We start from the raw sequence: 22,369 nt of genomic DNA, 5'->3' as shown, positions 1-22,369 counted from the left end.
TGATACATTGTGACTTTGTAATACTATAATTATTTATGTCCTCAGAAAACTTGGTGATCAATGGTCTGTGGAGCCAGATGTGGTGGAGGACATTGAGCCATTAGATGTGTAATGTATGGCCAGGCGCGCGAAAAATCTGTGAACGACGTGCGCAGCATCATGCTTTAAAGAATGATTGGAGAGGATGAGACGCTTACCACCAGATCCAAGGTGGATCTGTCCGGGCTCCCGCCCTGCAGAGACAACCTGGTCCCACACATCAACTGTGTCAACCACCGTCTGGCCATCTACAAGAGAGCAGCCACACCGATATTCTGGTGTCCCAAGCCCCATGATCCTGGCCAAGGCTGGGAAAAGACTAAAGAGGGTACTCTGAAACCAGTGTGGTCTTGTGGACCTATCCTCCCCACTTCACTCACTGGCTTGCTGGAGGAAACAGTCGAGGAGATGGATGGAGATGGTGAAGACGACGAGGAGCAAGAGATCGATTATGAAGACCTGGGCTGTTTCTCAATTCCAAGAACGCAAAGAACGAACTTGCGTCCTTGTGGAGATTGAACTTGCCAGGTGACCTCGGAAGAACGAACTCAGAAGGTCGCGAGAACACAGAACGCACTTATGAGAATTGAGATGTGTGCGATCTTCCTGTTGGTCACCTGACCTCCGCCATTGTTTTGCCTCAATGACTTCTGGGGAGTAAAGCGATTTCAGCGCGCAAGTCTGGACTCGATGCATCCTCGATATCAAGAACACATCCGGGTATTTTCATGCGTCCTCTGTACATGCGTTCTTGAGAATTGGAATGACTTCGACTGTTAATGATGACGTAGAGCGAGGACACGAGAACGCAAGATCGCTGAAGAACGCATATTGAGAAACAGCCCTGCTGTATGTTGAATAGACTTCATTGCCCTTGACCTTTTGACCTTTGATTAGAATCACTTTTTTCTATTTCAGTTTATTCTAATGGGGATTTGTTATACCCTATAAATACACATATTTGACTATATGAGTGGTTTTCTCTTTTGTTTCTATAAATATAATACTAAAATAACGGTTTGAATAGTAACTCCTTATTATGGAAGATGTTCAGTTGGACCAACATGTGACAATATTTTAAGTAGGGATCATCAACATTTGCTTCTTAGACATCCTAAAGACTGTAAAAATACAAAAGTTAGAAAACATATATCAATAGGGTCCATAGGGGAGAAGTTCCACTGATCCAAGGTCACAGATTTTTTTTAATTATTTGTGTTTATTTGAGTTTTAATGCACCATACATCATCTAATCATGTCAATCCTCATATATATCAATTCCTTATGCAAAGATTAAGAGAAAATGGGGTGGATTGTGTCTGTAGGATGTATTGTTCAGATTCTATGTAGATTTTAAGTTTACATTTTTCACAGCCGAATATCAAGCACGGTCACAAAAGATGGTACAGAAAACACACATGGGACAATAATTTGCATGGGGAACATCAAAATTCCTTTACTAGACACCTTAAGGATTTCAAAAAACTAGGTTAAAAAATATACCTTTCGGGTGCAGGTGAACCCCCCCTTCCTACCAGACTATATAACCAGATGGTGTGTGGATGGGTGAGGGAGACGCAGTACCAAGTTATCAACGACCATTGTGTTGTGAAGGCCAAAGTAAGTAAAGTTAATGCAATAACATCCTTAATCAACCTAACCTTAACTGTATGATATCATTGCGATATTCAAGGTGTAGCCAAGTGACTCTTAATCGTTTTCTTTTTTCATTTCTAAGACCCCCAGTTTGCTATCTATAATGTACATTAACTGAGTTAGTTTTATAGTATTTCATTCTATCATATACAGTCTTGTTCAAAATAATAGCAGTACAATGTGACTAACCAGAATAATCAAGGTTTTTAGTATATTTTTTATTGCTACGTGGCAAACAAGTTACCAGGGGCCTATACCATGAAGGTAGCTGAACAAACTCGGGGTTAAAGGATTGGTTTTGAGTTGACAAAACCAAACCGATGCAATCAGGCTTTATTGGTCCCATGAAGCGGCTTATCAACTTTCTCTGTCAACTCAGGCTTTGATCTTTAGGCTATGATTACTCCACCCGCGCGTGCACGTAAAAGAGTGACGTCTGCACCGAACAACCAATCGGAATAGAAATAGAGGGAGCCCGTACGAGCAGTGTATTTTTTTAGCGGAGGAACATGAGCTAATTATACAAAAGTATGAAGATTAATTTCAAGAGCGAAATAATACTGCCTCTGCTCTTTTTAATATAACATGTACATTAACATGTACTTCATTGTATAATATATTTAGGTACCCAAAGTGAAACATGCTTTTTTAAACATTTTTTTTTTTACATTGTTAAATTTGTTAATAATCTTACAGAGAATTTTATAATACTAATAGCCCTCTTTTAAAGACATGGTCGGGAAATGTCCGGGGAACACTATGAAGCTGTTAATGTAGGCTTTTTTACAGTGCGAGCCGAGGACCACCTTGCGCATGCAAACCGTGTTTTCCCCATCGACCGCATACAAGTATGTACCACTTGCAAAAAAGCGCAACGCAATACACATCATTTAAGGTACAGTTAGGGCACGGATTCAACGTAATACATTTCTTATGTGAGGCTAGAAGTTTGCAAAGATAAGAGATTCCTTCCGTGGAAAATCTAGATATTTCATACAAATAACTGGGCAAGGGAAAACTAAAAACTCTCCTTAGACTTATTTCTGCTTTGGAAACCTCGCCCTCCTTTTTTACTTAGTTTTTTTCCTCTTTTTTTTCTTTAAATGCGGTATCAACATGGAAAATGGTGATTGTTAAATATGCCTTAATGTTTATATTTGAATATGTTCAATAAAAAAATACAAATAAATAAAATTTGCGCGGAGACGCTGTAGTTACGTCAGCTATATATTTCTTTGCTCGCAGCTGATTGGTCAAACTGCAGTCTCAGATCTCGAATCCAGAACATAACCTGCCCCGGGGCAGGTTAGCCGTGCAGCGTAAGATACCATGGCGACGAAGACCGATTAAAGCCGCGCTGCTTTCATGGTACCTAAAACCCAGGGTTGGCGCAAACTAATCTTAAACTTACCTGGCTATCCACTTAAACCGGCTTCATGGTATAGGCCCCAGTAGGTTCAGTAGATTCTCAGAAAACAAACAAGACCCAGCATTCATGATATGCACGCTCTTAAGGCTGTGCAATTGGGCAATTAGTTGAAAGGGGTGTGTTCAAAAAAATAGCAGTGTCTACCTTTGACTGTACAAACTCAAAACTATTTTGTACAAACGTTTTTTTTTTCTGGGATTTAGCAATCCTGTGAATCACTAAACTAATATTTAGTTGTATGACCACAGTTTTTTAAAACTGCTTGACATCTGTGTGGCATGGAGTCAACCAACTTGTGGCACCTCTCAGCTGTTATTCCACTCCATGATTCTTTAACAACATTCCACAATTCATTCACATTTCTTGGTTTTACAGCATTTTTGATATCACCCCACAAGTTCTCAATTGGATTAAGGTCTGGAGATTGGGCTGGCCACTCCATAACATTAATATTGTTGGTTTGGAACCAAGACTTTGCCCGTTTACTAGTGTGTTTTGGGTCATTGTCTTGTTGAAACAACCATTTCAAGGGCATGTCCTCTTCAGCATAGGGCAACATGACCTCTTCAAGTATTTTAACATATGCAAACTGATCCATGATCCCTGGTATGCGATAAATAGGCCCAACACCATAGTAGGAGAAACATGCCCATATCATGATGTTTGCACCTCCATGCTTCACTGTCTTTCACTGTGGCTTGAATTCAGAGTTTGGGGTCGTCTCACAAACTGCCTGTGGCCCTTGGACCCAAAAAGAACAATTTTACTCTCATCAGTCCACAAAATGTTCCTCCATTTCTCTTTAGGCCAGTTGATGTGTTCTTTGGCAAATTGTAACCTCTTCTGCACATGCCTTTTTTTTAACAAAGGGACTTTGCGGGGGATTCTTGAAAATAGATTAGCTTCACACAGATGTCTTCTAACTGTCACAGTACTTACAGGTAACTCCAGACTGTCTTTGATCATCCTGGAGGTGATCATTGGCTGAGCCTTTGCCATTCTGGTTATTCTTCTATCCATTTTGATGGTTGTCTACCGTTTTCTTCCTCGTCTCTCTGGTTTTGCTCTCCATTTTAAGGCATTGGAGATCATTTTAGCTGAACAGCCTATCATTTTTTGCACCTCTTTATAGGTTTTCCCCTCTCCAATCAACTTTTTAATCAAAGTACGCTGTTCTTCTGAACAATGTCTTGAACGACCCATTTTCTCAGTGTTGGCTTCATCCTTAAATAGGGGCCACCTGATTCACACCTGTTTCTTCACAAAATTGATGACCTCAGTGATTGAATGCCACACTGCTATTTTTTTTAACACACCCCTTTCAACTAATTGCCCAATTGCACAGCCTTAAGAGCGTGCATATCATGAATGCTGGGTCTTGTTTGTTTTCTGAGAATCTACTGAACCTACTGGTAACTTGTTTGCCACGTAGCAATAAAAAATATACTAAAAACCTTGATTATTCTGGTTAGTCACATTGTACTGCTATTATTTTGAACAAGACTGTATATATATATATATATATATATATATATATATATATATATATATATATATATGTACATGTACATTCTGACACCCCAAAAAAACACATCCTATTATATTGAAAAAGAGTTGGCTGAAGCTACCAAGCTAATAGACCATTATAAAATATGTAAACAACACTGGTCCAGAAGCACTTCCTGTTTCAGTTTTTAACACTAGATAAACGTTGGGATAAAATACAATGAACAGAACATCAAAAATCAAATAATCAAAAAGTTAAACAAACATCTTAAAGGTAATGATATATGTGAAATAAAAAACAGCCACAAACTGAAACAGGAAGTGTTTCTGGACCAGTGTTGTTTACATCTTGTGAAATGGTCTATATATTCCTACCCTTCAGTTAAAGATGCCTTAATTATGAATCAGTGATGCAGATAAGCCTACATGTTATTATTTATTGATGTAAAAAAGTGGTGAGAAACTCTTTTGTTATTCTTAGAGTCTTATATTTGGTTTTCCCCTCGAACCCTGGATAATCGCTGAGAAGTCTGGTCGTATACTTGGAGCCCACTGCACATGTATGGCTGGCCTCGGAGAAACATGCACACATGTCGCTGCATTATAGACCATTTACGCAAAAACCAGAAATACGTAAACAAAGCGTAAACGCAATTCTGGTAAGCTTTGTTGTTGGTGGAGAAATGGCAGCTCCCTACTGAAAAATCCAGCTAAGACCAGCATAAGCTGGTGAGCTGGTTTTAGCTGGTCCCCAGCTTGGTTTTAGCTGTTTTTGCTGGTGTAGGAAGCTGGTTTTGCTGGTGTAGCAAGCTGGTCTAGCTGTGTTTTGGTCACATTTTAAGCTGGTCTAGCTGGACTTAGCTAGTCATGCTGGAATACCAGCTGGCCCACCAGCATGACCAGCTGTGTCAGGCTGGGAGGACCACCGTAAACCACCTTAAACCAGCTAAAACCAGCTACCAGCTTATGCTGGTTTTAGCTGGATTTTTTTGTAGGGCTAGAGTGTTTCCAACTTTCCTAACTTGTCTACCGAAGTTCACCAGCGCCGATGTGATGAAGAGTGTGGGTATACATTCGTCCACTAATGGGAACAAACTGGATAATGGATATAAATTCTTCCACGCGGCGTTTATCCACATTTATCAAGGTAAGCTATAGCTACACAATCGGCTATAATTCCGTTTACGTTAATTGTAAATCTAGGGGTTGTGAATTTGTAATATAAGATTTAACACATCGCAGTGAATATGTCGTGTGTAAGTTATGTTTAAGTGAGATGGCATAAGATTAACATAACAACCAGTAATTTGGTGTAGCTGCTGTACTAGGTAAATAATACTGGCAGTCTGCTGCAAAGTTGTGTATTTCTATATGAGAGATAACACGCAATGTTTTCTTGCGTGCGGTTTTCTAAATGCGGTTAAAGTATCAAATATACTACAGGGACAGGTAGTAGTGAGAGGTAGATGCTTCAGATCAATGAGAGAGAGCGAAGAGCCTCACAAACTGGAGGTTTTAATACAGACAGAATGCTGGTTGGCAAAAGTTTCCCGTTCTTGCATGTTCACTGTTCTTGCTGCGGCACTTTCTTCACTTACTATTACTATTATAAACTATTATAAAGGTAGGGCTGTTTCTGGTTGGAAGACGAACAGCCTTGAACACCACAGAAATGCGACTTTTTGACTCTGCTATTTTTCGTATCTGCCGCTACTATAATAGGAAGTTGTAATACACTTTGTTAACGTATTACAGTCAAAAAATGCGGAAGTGCATAAAAGGTCTATTGTTTCTCATTGAAGAAACAGTGAAGTTGAGGGACTCAAAGACAGTGACGCAAGAAAAGGCATATTGGCTGTTGCCTACTGCACTGTCAAAGGTGGAATACAGGGAATGCCAAAAGATTGACTTTACTGTAACAAAGAGATCTCAAGTAAAAGAGTTGGCAAGATGAATTATGCTGAAGCAGTTCACATGGATTATAGTGATCTATTGTCTATGTGGAAAGATGTTGACGTTTCGGTATCAGAGGAGCAAGCAAAGGCAGTTGAGGTCGCTACAAGGGATCAAGCCTCCTTGTTCCCTGGTTTCGATTTCGTGCTGGTCGAATTACAGCATCTAAAATGAAAACTGCATGTTGCACTGATCCAAAACAACCATCACAAAGCTTCATTAAAAGTGTGTGCATAAGATGTGCATAAGGAAGCTCATGAAAACGTGAAAGTACACGACACCGGTTTCTTCATAAATCCAAGTGGGCCATTCTTGGGTGCTTCTCCCGAGGGTATTGTTTCTTGTGACTGTTGTGGTGTCAGTGTAATTGAAGTGAAATATCCATTCTGTGTGAAAAGTGACAAGTTAGAGAGTGTATCTTACTTGGAGAAGGACAGTGAAGGGAAACTGATACTTAACCGAAACCACCACTATTTCTACCAGGTGCAAACTCAATTTGGGGTGTGCCAACTGGAATCAGCATATTTTGTTGTTTGGACAGAAAAGGATTTGCATGTTGAGCAAATTTTACTTGATGAAGAGTTCTGGGGTATGATATGCCAGAAAAGTAAGAACATTTTCAACAGAGCAATTATGCCAGAGTTAGTTGGCAAGTTTTACACAAGGCTTTCATTTCCAATTGCCACTGTGTTCTCACAACCTGGAATATTTGCCTCAACTGAATCACATGGTTCTGATTGTGCTGCAAGTGCCAGTGACCAAGAAAAAAACCTGGGGCCCTATTTTAACGATCTGAAACGCAAGTGCGAAGCGCAGAGCGCAAGTGACTTTGTGGGCGGATCTTGGGCGCTGTTGCTATTTTCACGGCGGGAGAAATAACACTTGCACCAGACGCAAATCAATAAGGGGTTGGTCTGAAGTAGGTTCATTATTCATAGGTGTGGTTTGGGCGTAACGTCAAATAAACCAATCAGAACGCTATCCAACATTCCCTTTAAACGCAAGGGCGCAAGGTCCAATGGCGGGTTGCTATTATCATGACGGATTTACCAGGCGCACGCCAGGAGCGGTTCACAGCTGAAGAGACCCACATTCTTGTAAGAGCAGTCAAAGACAGAGAAGTTATTTTGTATGGGGATAGGAGAAACCCGCCCAAATCAGCGTCGGTTAAACAGGCGTGAGAGGAAATATAGCCACAATTGTCTCATCAGCTGGCTTCCCCATCATTGCGCCAAGCGCTACAATGATGTCAGGAGACGGGGGAATCCCAAGCTTGCCAGCATAAATTGGACACGCCGTGTAACAGGAGGTGGATCTGCCTCTACACATGAGCTGACGCCAGCAGAGGACATCGCTGCGTGCACCCTCACCGCTGAAAGGGTTTGGGGGCTTTGAAATCGGAAACACAAGCAAGGTCCAACCCCAAAGTACACTTACAAATCAAGTTCATATACATTAAGGTTTCTTATGAAAACATTTTAATTATTATTTACATAAAATAAACGTAATACAGTCACACAACAAACTTATGAAAATATTTTAATCGTTATTTGCATGATAATTGTTTAACGCTGCCACACAAAATAAATAAAAACTATCACCACAATGCTCACCACAATGATTTTCCTTATCTCATGTTATCTACATTTTATTGTAACAATTTATGATTTGCAAAAATAACTGTTGCATAGATTAGATAAGCAATGCGCGTTGTGCACGGTATACATTATGGTCAAGCATGCGCCCTTAAAATAGCATAATGAACCACGCGCAACGCGCCACTGACTTTAGACTAGTTTTTTTTTTGGTTAGTAGCGCAATTGTTTTTTGAAACTGCAAAATAGCATAAGAGATGGTTTGCGCCGGAGCACGCCTCCTTTTTTGCGCTGAACCGCCCAGGGAGCGCAAGTTCATTCCCTAGTTTGCCGACGTGCGTCTGTGGAGGGAAAACCCTGCTGTGCGCCGGTGCAAAATACGAAATGATACATGCATCACTGACAAAGTCAATTGCGCTGGGTGCAAGATAGGGCCCCTGGTGTTTATGTGGCCTGGTTGAGTTTGGAAAGATGATTCTATGTGATAATGCAACAGGTCATATTAAGTGGTTTCACTACTCGTGCATATTAATGTTAAGATTGCACCAAAGGGAAAGTGGTATTGCCCACAGTGCCAAAAGTCTCTGCCAAAAAAGGAAAGAAACCTCCAAATAAAAACAAAAAATAAAACTTTTTTTAGTTGGCTGCTGTGAAGTTCACATGCACTTTGTTTTAATGTAGGTTAAATTATATTTAATTCATTTAGCATTGTACACCTTTTTTGAAATGTGACATGTTCTTTAAATATTTTTGGCATTTGATTTCAAGTTGGTGAGATTTTTGTAAAGCTATGCTGGCAAAAAAGTTATACTCAAGTTACATTAAAAAAATTGTTTACAGTTAGTAAACTCCACCTCTCCCCGCTGCAAAAAAAGTAACTTTTACTCTGAGTAAATTTAAAATGACTTACTTTTTATTTTTACTTGAGTAGATTTTTAGACAAGTAACTTTACTTTTACTTAAGGAAAATATTATTAAAGTAACTTTACTTTTACTTGAGTAAAATTTTTTATTACTCTTTCCACCTCTGCTGTTACATTACGTCACGTTATGTTATTTATTTAGATTATTGTCTTTGTTTGCCCCCTCAAGGGTGTTTTTGTTATAATAAAAGTAGGGGTGTAACGATTAACCATGCAAATGTGTGTTTTTTCAATTAATGAATTTGAATGAATTACGGTGAAATCCAGGCACATCCGAACGCCAGGGGGCGCTCCCGTGCAGAAACTCCCCTTGTGCCACACACTCAAAAAAATAATATGTTGGATTTAATTAACTTTTTTTTGTCAACAGGTTCCACCTAACAAAGTGTGTTGAATTTATGTAACATTATCCATTTCAGTAAACTTAAGTTTTTTATATAAACATAATGCAATCTTGTTTAGTTGAATTAAATTAACTTTCTTGTTTTTGTTTTAAATAATTAACTTAATTAAGTTCAACTAAACTATATATAGTTTTTTACATTCAACCAAAATAAAAATCAGTTTTTTGCTTTGCATTACTTTATTTAGGGAGTGCATTTCAACAATTTAAAATGTTACACATACATAATTACATTTTTAATAATAATAATATTAATAATAGTAATAATGTGAAAAATATGTACCCTGGGAATATTGTCTCACTGTTTTTTCTTTTTATTGTAAGTAAAACAATTTTACACATTTTTAACAATAAAAATGTATGCAAAATCTGAACTCTGTAAATAATGTCTTACTATTTTAGGTAAAACATATACAGTGAATATATTGAATGCATTTAGGAACATACCTTTTACAAATGTCCAACAAGATGTATTTGTTCAAAATCTGTATTTTTAAAACTTTTCCATTTTCTTATTAAAAGCAAAATACAATAAAATACAGAAAATAAAAGCACATTGCCTATAAATGAAATTAAGTGGGAGAAAAGTCTCTCTTGCAGTCTGTGCCTCTTTAAATTGGGAAAAGTAACAATGGATTTATTTAAAACAAGAAATTCTGAAAGCAGTACTGGAACAAATGTACTGTAACAGTCAACAGTATACCGAGTATAATGATTTTCAAGAAAAAAATTCTTAGTATTTTTGTCTTGTTTTCAGTAAAAATATAAAAAATAAAAATTAATTTAATTTGATATTTTTAGTCTAAAAACTAGAGTTTTTTTCTCAATTTAAAATTTTGTAGATATTTTTACTGAAAACAAGACAAAAATACTAAGAATTTTCTTGAAAATAATTTTTTGCAGTGTAACATTGCGGAAACAAGTACCTTCACTTGATCCTGACCTCAACTTAGCACTTAGAAAAGAAGCTTATTTTTCAGGACATGGACCTTGTTTGACAGCTTGTTGGCATCTAGCTCCATCAAAAGCTTTTGAAATATCTCAAAAGTGTACCTCAAATCTTGCGGGTAGGCTAAGTTGAATGCATAAATCAGTCCAAGCATCATAGAACACGCATGTGCCACATTGTTAAGGTTTTCAAGTATTTTGATGCCTTCAATGATGATGCCAACATCTTGGTAAGGGTCTGTAGCATGTGCCCCTTCAGGGTTGATGACGTAGATTCCAAGGGTGGTGTTGCGCATCATGGTTTGGGCTTCTTCATGTTCAACATCCTAAAAAAACAAATACAAAAAGAAATAATTAGATAAAATCTTGGTGAAAGGGGGAAATTTGTTTTAGAGATATGTTAAACAGGTTCAAATTACCATGTACTCCTTCACAAGGTTTGAGGGGTCTTCGTTCACATAAACAACGAGTGCTTTTAGGATGCATTCACGTCTTTTTTCGATGGAAACATTCTGAAAAGTGTAACAAGAAACCATTATTAGTAGGTTGCTTTTTCACACTTGCAAAAATGATTGCTATATACAAATTATCCGACAATGTTATTTCTATAAGGGTATCTCTGAAAACAACAAGAACAAAAGAAAATGATCCTAAACCAAAAATTTTGTTATAGGAAAGATACACAATAATTTTTTATCTCTGAGTTATTCTGACTCTGATGCTTCTGAAAAATATGGTAAAAGGCTATATGCAAGCCTTTAAATTAAAACAGTTTACATTACAGAACATATGAAGGGTTCAAATGCAATTTTATCTTTTCTTTTAAATGAGCATTTTATATCAGGCGTTAAGTGTTGGTCTACAAGAGGGGTGGCGAACGTCGGTCCTGGACAGCCGCAGCCCTGCAGTTTTTAGCTCCAACCCCGATTAAAACTCACCTGTCTGAAGGTTTCTAGTAACTCTTTAGACCTTGATTACCTGTTCAGGTGTGTTTGATTAGAGCTGGAGCTAAACTCTGCAGGACTGCGGCTCTCCAGGACCGACGTTCGCCACCCCTGGTCTACAAATTGATATTTCAGACTGTGGTATTTAGCAAGTTTTTAAGCAAAATTATTTGAGTAACGTACACTATGTAAAGAGCATTTACTAAAAAATCATAATCTCATTTTGACTGAGATGGGTTTTAAAGGAAAACACCACTGTTTCAATATTTGACTATGTTATTAGCTCAACTTAGACAAATTAATACATACCTATCTTTTTGCAATGCGTGCAACTTAACCTTTGTACAGTGCGTTGTGAATTTGTTAGCATTTAGCTTAGCCCCATTCACTCCTTAGGATCCAAACAGGGATGAATTTAGAAGCGACCAAACCAGGAGTGGACAATTCCTGGTCCTGAGGGCCACAGCCCTGCAGAGTTTAGCTCCAACCCTAATCGAACACAGCTGAAAAATCTGATTGTAGTCTTCAGGACTGTTTGGAAATGACATTCAATTGTGTTCGATTAAGGTTGAAGCTAAACTCTGCTGGACTGTGGCCTTTGATGCCCACCCCTGGATCAAACACTTCCATGTTTTCCCTATTTAAAGACTGTTACATGAGTAGTTACACGAGTAAGTATGGTGGCACAAAATAAAATGTGGAGAATTTTTTTAAGCAGATAAAAAAATTAGAACTACATTGTATGGTGGAAGAGCACTTAGTTTGCAGCACTTTAACCTCTAGAGCAGTAACAACATTCCAAAATCATCCCTGTTTGGATCCTAAGGAGGCTAGGCTAGATGCTAACACATTCACGACGTGCTCTGCAAAGATGAAGTACACACACTGGAAAAAGATAGGTATGTATTAATTTGTCTAAGTTGAGCTTATAACATAGTAAAATATTGAAAAACAGTGGTGTTTATGCATCTGAACTGATCGAATATGCCACACGTTAGATGCATTTCACTGAAAAAAAGATATTCAGCCATTATTTATCCTACTGCAACTATTATTAACTTCAGTTTTCTAATTAAGAGAAGAAAAAAAACAAGAGGTATCATACCATGAGGCTTAGTGCATAATAACTGACAGCTTATATTTGGGGGAAATATTGCCAGATTTAAAATGATGAGTTTAGGGGGCATACCTGATCCAAAACTGACATGATGTGGTTGATCTTCTGTCCTGCTGCTCCTCCTTTCTTTCTGAAAACACTGATAAGCTGAGTTGAGAAATGATCGAGCTGACCCATGAATTTGGACACCAAAGGGATTGTTGTAATCCTACTGAATTCTGCAGAAACCTAATACAGTTTTAAAAGAACAAATCAAAATAGTTAGTGATATGCGTGACCTTCCTTACAAGTATTATAATACAACAACACTTAGGGTATGTCTTTACCAACACTTACAGATCACATACAAAATTACCACAAATGAACAAACCAATTAAATGTGAATAATCATTCATAATTCAAAATTACAACCACCATCTAAGTATTTACAGCAAGACATTACAAAGACTTACCTCTCGTTCATTAAACAGTGCTGGCCATCTATTCTTAAATTCACCAATGCCAGGCAAATCTTCAACCACCTCATGTCTTCTAAGCGAAAATGTTCTGTCCATCAGCCCCCTGATAACCTGCTCATTGTTTCTTTTAGTCACCTCAGACAGTAGTGCAATTCTTTGATGTTCGAGTGTTTCTTTTGTTTCTCCCAGTGGGTAATCCGGACAATAGTTTACCTCAGCTTTTTTAGGTTTCTTCACTTGGTTAGGACTTCCCACTGATCCTTTTCGCTTGTGTGAGTTGATGTTTAGCTCAGAACATCCTATGTTCCTCAATTTTGTTCGGAAGTTTGCCATCTTGTATTTTAAACTTATTTTCCAGCCATAGTAGCCACTTGCAGAGCCTTTTTCTTTGAGGCAAGGGAACTTCTGTACCAAAGCAGCAGCTACATCATCAAGATCTGCAGTTGAGGGGTATGCCTTGTACTTTATTATTTCTGAAGCTAAAGCATCCAAAATGTCAGACTTCAGCTTGTTATTGGGGCTGAGAAGAGTACCATCCGTTTGATAAGCCAGCTGAGCTTTTTGCAGTTGCATCTCAGCATCAAAACTAAACTGTGGTATTGGAAAACTTTGAGGCCATACCTTATTTCTAACACAACACAGAGATTCTGGAGTTGATTGTGCAGATGAATGTGAGGATGAGGAAGGTGCAGATGAATGTGAAGATGAAATGATGTCTGTGTCACAGGATGAGCCCGAAGATGTCTCAATTACTTCTGGCACAGATGGAGCAGAAGAGGTACTTGTAGATGAAGGCAACTGAATCACCTTAAGTGTGGCTCTGTCCTGTATGTCTGAAGTTGAACTGAGGTTAACAAAATCATTAAAATCGGGATCTTTGAATTGTATTCGAAAATTTTCATGTACTCCAAGTTGTGTTTGGATTTCTCTTTTAAGGTCATTCAACGAGTCTGGTATACCAGTTGGGAGAATTAACCTTTCACAGTCGTTATCTCCCAAGATTACTAGAAGCTTGGCTGTGCTATCCATTACATCAAACCTTTCTGAAAGAGAGAGGGACATGCATCTATTAGTACAATGCCAGCAGATTTATTCTTACTATTGACTATAAAATTGACATTTACTAGAAAATTAAACTAGCATTACATTTTAAAACAACATCTGTTTATCCTAAGGAGTGAATTGGATATTTAAAACTTCACATAAGTATCTTAGTTAACACTGTGTGCCATGGCCCTCTACACAAAGAACTTGTCATGCATATCATGATTGACAGTAGCCCTACAAGACTTTAATTGCTGGATACTGCACCTAATCAATAAGTATGTGTCTTTTTAGGGTAATCATTCGGACACCTCCAACCATATAATCAGCAAGAGGGTATGGATCTTTCAACTCATTGTGGGGAATGAAGCAAACTTCATGAGTTGGTACCAATTCAAAGGCCCTGAAGTGCTCGTGATACCATGAAGACATTTTTTTGGCAATGAAAGCTAGACTGTCTTTGATTATACAAATTTGCGTAATTTCAGCAAATTCTGAAAACCCACAAAGAGAGCCATGGGCAATTATCATGCCATTGCGATATGTAATGCCATCATAAGAGATATTCCGAGCAACACTGACACTGGAGATACCAGGATACCTAGCATTGAGGCAATGTACAACATCCTCTTTCAGGACCTCAACAGCGACGTTGGAGACATGTGTGACCTGAAAGGTGGTCTTTTCACGGCTGGGTATGTGAATGTTATATCCAGCCATCAATTGGTGTTTACTTGCCAAAGTCAATGTTATGTTCTTGAAGCAATTTGTGTGCCTAACTACTTGTTTGAAGTAGCTATGCTTTGATTCAAAACGCAATGTCCATAGAAAAACCAAAGGACCAAAGCAGCGAATCATTTCTGGATAATGCTCCAAATAGTGATGTTTTGGAAGCAGTCGTTTACTTGGGAACAACTCCTGATGTTTCTGACGGTGTTCAGAGATCTTGCATTCCAGATATGCAATAGTCTCATCTGTATGAACCAAAGACAGAACCAGTTCCACAATATCCTTCAAGTCTAAAATCATGAGCCACACAGGTTCATCTGCAGGCACCAAATGTCCAATAATCAATGGCAGTAATCTTAACAGGCACCAATTTTCATGTGCGTTGCCACCAACTGATCTTCTGCTTGCAAAAGTCTGTGGCACCAGTTGAGGTCGGTTTGTCTTATCACCCCACTTGTACGGAAAATGATGAATAAGCTCATTGAGCCTATCAAGAGACAAGATCTTTTTTGAAATAAGTACAGCAAAGCACTCAGCCAGCTCAACTGGTACTATGCCTTCAAAAAGATCATGAGCCAAATCAGGAGGGTAGCCTGTTGTAACATTGAAGTACTTAAGGCTGTCACTGAAAACACATGCTTTTTTCACACCGATGACATTCACATTGTTTTCCAAAGCATGTTTCACATGTCCTTGGTGCTCTTCTGCAGTCCGAAGTGTAAACAAACCTGCCCTTACTTCATTGGTCTGAAAATCTTCACGTGAAGCTGTACAAAATCGACAACAGTAGTCACCTGAAAAGTTCTCAACGAAGCCAGCCATAGAATGAGTGGCAAGATTATCAGCCACAACACACTCGACTGTTCCTTTAAGGAATGTTCCTAGTTTGTGGACATACACACCTTGCTGTTCCAAAGTTTGGACATCATGCAATAGAGGTCGCAAGATTTTCTCAAATCCATACGTCTTCACATCTTCTGTTTTGCATAAAACAGCAAGATTAATTGAAGACAACGCTGACTGAAACACTGTTGGTACATTGCCCAAAATCCAGTACATTGCACATAACTTGTGTTTCTTTCTCGATGTCCCAAGAGGGTTGCAGATTTCAAAATCATCAACATAAAAACGCATAGATATCCTCAACTCCTCTGAAAAGAAATCATTAGTTTTGAAATAGAGACCATCTTGAATTGACCTGTACTGATGGACATCTCTTCTTAATTGTTGAGAACTATGACTTTCGACCACTTTGTCAAGTAGGTCATTCTGAGCTAATAAATTCTGCAAAGACTCAAGTATTGGAACATACTGATAACTTCTGTTTCCCTTGGCTTCAAGAACATACTCTACAGGGTCTACAACTTTAAAATGTTCCCTGTAATATTGTTTACGCTTAAACGCAGAGGATAGTGGACCACCACGCTTTATTGCAGTAAATAAAGGGTTTGTTGTACTAAGAGCTGTAAGAAGTTCTTTGACCAGAGATTCGTTATCATCAATTCTGTGCTTCTGTAATGTGTCTACAATTATTTTGCCAGTCAATGGAAAGGAAGCGTCACTTAGTAAATAATACAGATCCTCCAACAACTCATCAACAGCTGTGCCTGGGACATGGTAGTAATTCTCCAGCTTTAAAAGCAAGGAAGCTAATTTAAGCTCTACCAACTCAGTCAAGTTCTCTGGAACCTCATCTTTATCGATACAACTGGAATTGTCATCAACCACAGACCCATCACTTTCTTCTGTAAAAAGACTGTCTTCAGATACCCCACTTACCCCTTGTGTTTTCACAATACCTTCCTTAAAATCTGCCAATGAACACTGAGAGTGTTTTCGGTTTTTATGTGATTTAAATGTGCCATACACGTTCGTTTTGAAAGAGCAATCCTTAAACATACAACTTACTGTCTCATGACTGCGCAAGTGATTATTAATATGAAGAAAGTACTCATTTAATGAAGGAATGTCAGTGGCAGTACAAACATGACAATTTATCATTGTGGTTTCACTAGAATTTTGCCTTTGAGGTTGCTTCTCACTGCCATGTGATCTGCTTAAGTGGGACCGCAGTGCATTCCATGTTTTAAAAGTGCATGGACAGTCAGTATATGCACATGGATATGCTTGTCTGCGGCCATAGTGTCCATGTACTAACCGGAAGTGTTTTAAAAGTGTTGATCTGGATGTGTGAAATGAGCCACAATCTCTGCACAGCCACTTGTGGGACTCCTGAGGCATAACTTCCAAACTCTGTTAAGCGGAAAAGGACATTAGTCACCAATTAAATTGAATAAAATACAACTACCTATATATAAAAAAATATAATTAAACACTACCAACTGCTAAACTGTAGTATAAATGTTTTGGATGACCTTACCAACAAGTTACTTAACTAAATGCCAACTTATTTAAGTGTTAAATGTGTATTTAAGTGTTAAATGTGTTTAGTTCTATGATGAAATCAAATAGAAATGCAAAGACCACAATTTAAAAGAACTATTACAAAACTAATACTAAACCATGTGACAAAATGAATTTATTTGCACATGTACACCCATCTATTTTCACATAAATCGTGAAAATGCTCACTAAATGCTCCTAATTAGCAATTTAATACAAGTATTTGTCTTTTTATGTGAGAATTTAAATTAAATCAAAGTGCAAAACGTGGAAAATATTACATAGGAATTAAAAAGCAATGCAGAGTGACTAATAATAATCTGAAAACAAAGTAAATTACACACGTGTAATATATCTGGTAATTATGTGGTCTGTAATGCTCCTAATTAGCAATTTAATACAAGTATTTGTCTTTTTATGGGAGAACTTAAATTAAATCAAAGTGCAAAACGTGGAAAATATTACATAGGAATTAAAAAGCAATGCAGAGTGACTAATAATAATCTGAAAACAAAGTAAATTACACACGTGTAATATATCTGGTAATTATGTGGTCTGTAATCTGTCATTCACAATTCTAATCTATTGATAATCTCAATATAAATGCAAATAAGTAAAATATCTCACCTGTGTCTCCACACAAAGACAAAATCTTCTCCGTTTTCTCCGCTTGTAAAGAAATTTATTTTAAATGACGTTAAGGCAGAAAATGGCCGACCGTAATCAGGAGAGTGAACCATGTGCGTTCTATCTGCGCATGCGCATGTGCAGCTCCACCTGCTGATCAAAGTGCGGTACTGCAGAAGCAAAACAACTTTATTTCATTCATTTAATGTAATTGAATTGTTTAAATGTGAAAATTACTTTTTCTAATTTTGTCCAAACTAAGATTTTAATTTAAATGCACAAACTTAAGTGTATTATATAATTCAAACGTATTTAAATTATTTGAACCAACAACAGCTGTGTTTCATTTTTTTGAGTGCAGAAGTAGCAGCATTACGAATGCTATTCCAGGAAATGTCTGCAGGAATATTTATATCTCCCCTGTCATTACCTGACCTGTCATTACCTGACCTCACTTCCATGGAATGTTTAGCCTTTAAATGTAAAACCTCCATACTCCATGACAGTGCTTCTCATATACCTCACTCCTCATTTCTTCATAAAATACATGACCTACTCACATCATTTTGCTCTATGTCAACCAGAATTGTCATTCTTGGTGATTTTAACATCCATATTGACAATTCTTCCTGTCACTTAGCAACAGAGTTCCTGAGCTTGCTTGACTGCCTTGGTCTTCAGCAACATGTTAAGGCTCCCACACACACCATTGGCCACACCCTAGATCTGGTCATTACTGACGCCCCTATAAACAATCTGGAGATAGATGACCTGGGTGTATCTGACCACAAGTCGGCCTCTATGGCCTTATCTTGTATGCTGCCAACAAACAGACCCAAACGCCAAATATCATTCAGGAACTGGCAACAAATTGATCCTACCTCTATCATTGAAGACCTTCAACAAATCAGCTGCCCAGCCTCTGCAACTGTAGATGAACTGACAACATACTACAATACAGCACTGAGTAGTGTCTTTGACCTCCATGCCCCTATCAGGACACGAGAAGTCAACTTTAAACATTCTGCTTCCTGGTTCACACAGGATTTACAGAAAATGAAAACTGAGGGCCGTATCCTAGAACGTCGCTGTAAACAGTCCAGTTTAACTGTCCACAAGCTTGCATTCCGTGATCATCAAAAGACTTATTTTAGGTCTTTGAAGAATGCACGCTCTAAATTCTACTCCAATCTTATAAATACAAACTCTGGAAACTCAAAGCAGCTTTTTTCCACAATAAACCATCTTCTGAAACCTCAAACATCCTCATCCATTGACCCCACAGAGGACCGATGCAATCGCTTTATGGACTTTTTTAGATCCAAAGTTAATAACATACGCTGTTCAGTTTCTGGCTCATCTCTCTTGTCTCCTTTGGTTTTAAATGCTTCGCCAATGAGATTACCATCCCTCACAGACTTCGCTGAGGTTCAGCAGTGTAACATTGAGGAAACCATAAGAAAAATGAAGTCATCTACTTGCTCCTTAGATCCCATCCCAACTGTTCTACTCAAGTCAATTATTCCTGCTGTTAGCCCAATCATCACCAACCTTGTGAATCTTTCCTTTAAAACTGGTCATGTCCCATCTGCCCTTAAATCTGCTATCATTTGCCCAGTACTAAAGAAACCAACCTCTGACCCGGAGGTCCTTGCAAATTACAGGCCAATCTCCAATCTCACCTTCCTGTCAAAGGTTCTGGAGAAGGTAGCCGCCTCTCAGCTAAATAACTATCTAAAACATAACAACCTTTTTGAGATATTTCAATCAGGCTTCCGCTCAGGCCACAGTACTGAAACAGCTTTACTCCGGGTGGTTAATGACCTTCTGGTCGCAGCTGATTCAGGAACACCATCACTGCTTATTCTTCTCGACCTAACAGCGGCCTTTAACACCGTAGACCATAACATCCTCCTGGGCCGCCTCCAAGACACCGCAGGATTATCAGGCACAGCATTACAGTGGTTCCAGTCTTATCTTTCTGGCAGGACTGAAAGTGTCATTCTGGGAGGATGCAAGTCCAGACGCCTCCCTGTCACATGTGGTGTTCCACAGGGGTCGGTTCTTGGCCCCATGTTATTCATCTTCTACATGCTTCCCCTCGGTCGCGTCATCAGAGGACATGGAATGTCCTTTCACTGCTACGCTGATGACACGCAACTTTACATCAAAACTGCCCCAAGTCCCTCCATAGCCTTGTCAAGACTCACCACGTGCCTTGAGGAGATAAAGTCATGGATGAACAGCAACTTCCTCCAGCTAAATCCCAGTAAAACAGAGGCACTACTTGTTGGTACTTCACACCAGATCCGCTCTTCGCCTATATCCCAGTTCACTTTTGATGGCCAGATCATTACCCTCTCCTCCATGATTACAAACCTAGGTGTCAGGTTTGATCCACAATTAACCTTTACTGATCACGTAAAACACATCTGTAAGACTTCTTTTCACCACCTTCGTAACATTTCAAAACTCTGTCCCCTTTTAACCCTTCCGGATGTAGAGAAACTTGTCCATGCTTTTATCTCCTCAAGGCTGGACTACTGCAATGGACTTCTCACAGGGATTTCTGGCAGGAACATCCAAAAGCTGCAATACATTCAAAACAGCGCTGCCAGAGTCCTTATGAGAGTCCGTAAATATGAACATATAACCCCTATCCTATACTCACTCCAATGGCTTCCTGTTTCATCCCGGATCGATTACAAAATTCTTCTGCTCACACATCAGTCCATCACCGGACAAGCACCACTATATCTACAAGAGCTTATCACTGTGAAATCCTCTACTCGTACCCTCAGATCATCTGGGAGCCAGCTTCTTCAGACTCCCACCACTAGGCTCCGAACCATGGGGGACAGAGCTTTCTGCTCAGCTGCGCCTCGGCTTTGGAACAACCTCCCCATTGAACTGAGAACAATACAGAGCCTGGACTCTTTTAAAGCCGATCTGAAGACCTATCTTTTTAGAAAGGCTTTTTTATGTTGATTATTCTATTATTTGCATTGTGGTTCTAATTTTTAATTATAGCACTTAATTGTTGGACGTTATTTGCATTGTCGTATACATTTTTAACTGTAGCACTTTAAGATTCTTTGGAATGAAAAGCGCTTTATAAATAAAATCTATTATTATTATTATTATTATTATCGCTGTTCTTTAAATTGTTTTAGGTATTTTCATGATAATAAAGAATATTTTAAATGATTTGGTTTAACGTGTTGCTTTTTTAAAATGCACGTTATAAACGACTCAAACTCGTTATGATTTTAGATTGATAAGGATTTCCTGATGACCCAATGCCGTAGTATACGCACAAGCTGTGCAGCCTTGCGATTCAGAATCGATTTCAGACAGGCATTTTTAATGGGGACACACGGTTGAATCGTTACATCTCTAAATAAAAGTATTCTCGTTCAAGAGCTGTCTGCAATTGTGTTCTGTCTTCCCCACACATGACAGGAACATGTGTGTTCCATTATAGTTTGAGAAATTCACTGTTTGTTGAACCTTTATTCATCATATATTGTAGAAATGCAATAAAAACATTATTTAATAAACAATATTGAATAAAACTTGCTGTACTGCAAAGTACACCTTTATTTGGACTGCATTTTAATAACATTACACATTGGTAGTATTGTATTTTAGTTGTATTATGTATTGCTGTATAATGTTAGTACCAGAGATGTTCACAAGTCTCTGAGCTCGAGTCCGAGTCAAGTCTGAAGTCTTTGAGCTCGAGTCCAAGTCAAGTCTGAAGTCTTTGAGCTTGAGTCCAAGTCAAGTCTGAAGTCTCTGGGCTCGAGTCCAAGTCAAGTCTCAAGTCTCGTTGTAACAAATAAAACTCTAATAACAAATAAAGAAATTATAAATATTTATAAAAAAGAACACAGTTGCACATTAAGTAAGGTCTAAAATTGGCATTAGGTACAGAAATTAAATTAAATGGATAATAACACTGTCTTTATTGTACAAATTAAATATTATTATTATATTTTTGAGCAATAGACGTGATTTTCTGTTTGTCTTTGGTTGTTTGATTAACATAAATGACACAGACTTAAGTAGGTTAATTGAGGTTACTGTCTCTTTATTAAGAAAAAATAAGCCCAGATTGGTTTCTGACTGGTTTCTTAAGACATAAACAAAAATGTTTTTATTAGAAAAAGAATACTGTGAGATCATTTTGTGTGTGGGTGCCCTGTCAAGAAAAGAAAGATTTTATGTTGGCTTAACTTTTGAAACACTTCTCTCTGTATGTGCACTACTAAGGGGACTGAAACGCGTGTTCAAACACAGGTGGAGCGCTTCAGGTAGAAGATGCAGCAGTCGCTTCACATAAAAACGTTACATTGTTTTTCATTGCTCTATTCAGCAAATGTATGTTAATGGACTACACTACAATATGACACAAAGTAGCGCAACTCTGGACCTGATTGGAGCTGGACCGGACACACTTAACCGCATGTGCGTACAGAAATCTGCTCAATTTAGCGCCCTTTTGTGGTTAAATTATTTAACCATTTAAACAATTGCAAGCCTTCGAAACAAGTTAATGATAAACTTACCCTATTTAAATTGCATATTAATCC

General features: G+C 38.3%; 2 protein-coding genes across 3 annotated transcripts in view; both read right to left on the bottom strand.

The window, feature by feature from the left end:
- LOC141364288 (uncharacterized) overlaps positions 1-22,369 on the bottom strand; it is a 157,200-nt gene that overhangs the window by 39,156 nt on the left and 95,675 nt on the right. The gene's annotated exons all lie outside the window — the stretch shown is intronic.
- Positions 10,112-18,096, bottom strand: LOC129423988 (sterile alpha motif domain-containing protein 3-like). 2 transcript variants are annotated; one of them, XM_073868502.1, is made up of 6 exons: positions 17,775-18,096; positions 16,903-16,997; positions 12,966-14,014; positions 12,586-12,741; positions 10,872-10,964; positions 10,112-10,778 (listed from the first exon to the last, which is right to left on the bottom strand). In XM_073868502.1, the coding sequence occupies exons 3-6, from the start codon at positions 13,998-14,000 to the stop codon at positions 10,461-10,463; spliced, it is 1,602 nt and encodes a 533-aa protein (XP_073724603.1). In that variant the 5' UTR covers positions 14,001-14,014; positions 16,903-16,997; positions 17,775-18,096; the 3' UTR covers positions 10,112-10,460. The 2 variants fall into 2 exon arrangements, with proteins under 2 accessions (XP_073724603.1, XP_073724604.1); XM_073868503.1 differs by lacking the exon at positions 17,775-18,096 and having other exon boundaries at positions 16,903-17,720.

The sequence above is a fragment of the Misgurnus anguillicaudatus genome, chromosome 6, assembly GCF_027580225.2.
Source record: "Misgurnus anguillicaudatus chromosome 6, ASM2758022v2, whole genome shotgun sequence".
Taxonomy (NCBI): domain Eukaryota; kingdom Metazoa; phylum Chordata; class Actinopteri; order Cypriniformes; family Cobitidae; genus Misgurnus; species Misgurnus anguillicaudatus.
The sequence above is the reverse complement of the archived record's forward strand: the minus strand, read 5'-3'. Positions and strand labels throughout refer to the sequence as shown.

Excerpts from the sequence above, each read along its gene's own strand:
- LOC129423988 (XM_073868502.1), bottom strand. The coding sequence starts at position 14,000 with ATGGATAGCACAGCCAAGCTTCTAGTAATCTTGGGAGATAACGACTGT. Across the intron at positions 10,965-12,585 it reads TCATGTCAGTTTTGGATCAG|AATGTTTCCATCGAAAAAAG; the intron begins GTATGCCCCCTA and ends TACACTTTTCAG. Across the intron at positions 10,779-10,871 it reads ACCTTGTGAAGGAGTACATG|GATGTTGAACATGAAGAAGC; the intron begins GTAATTTGAACC and ends TTGTTTTTTTAG.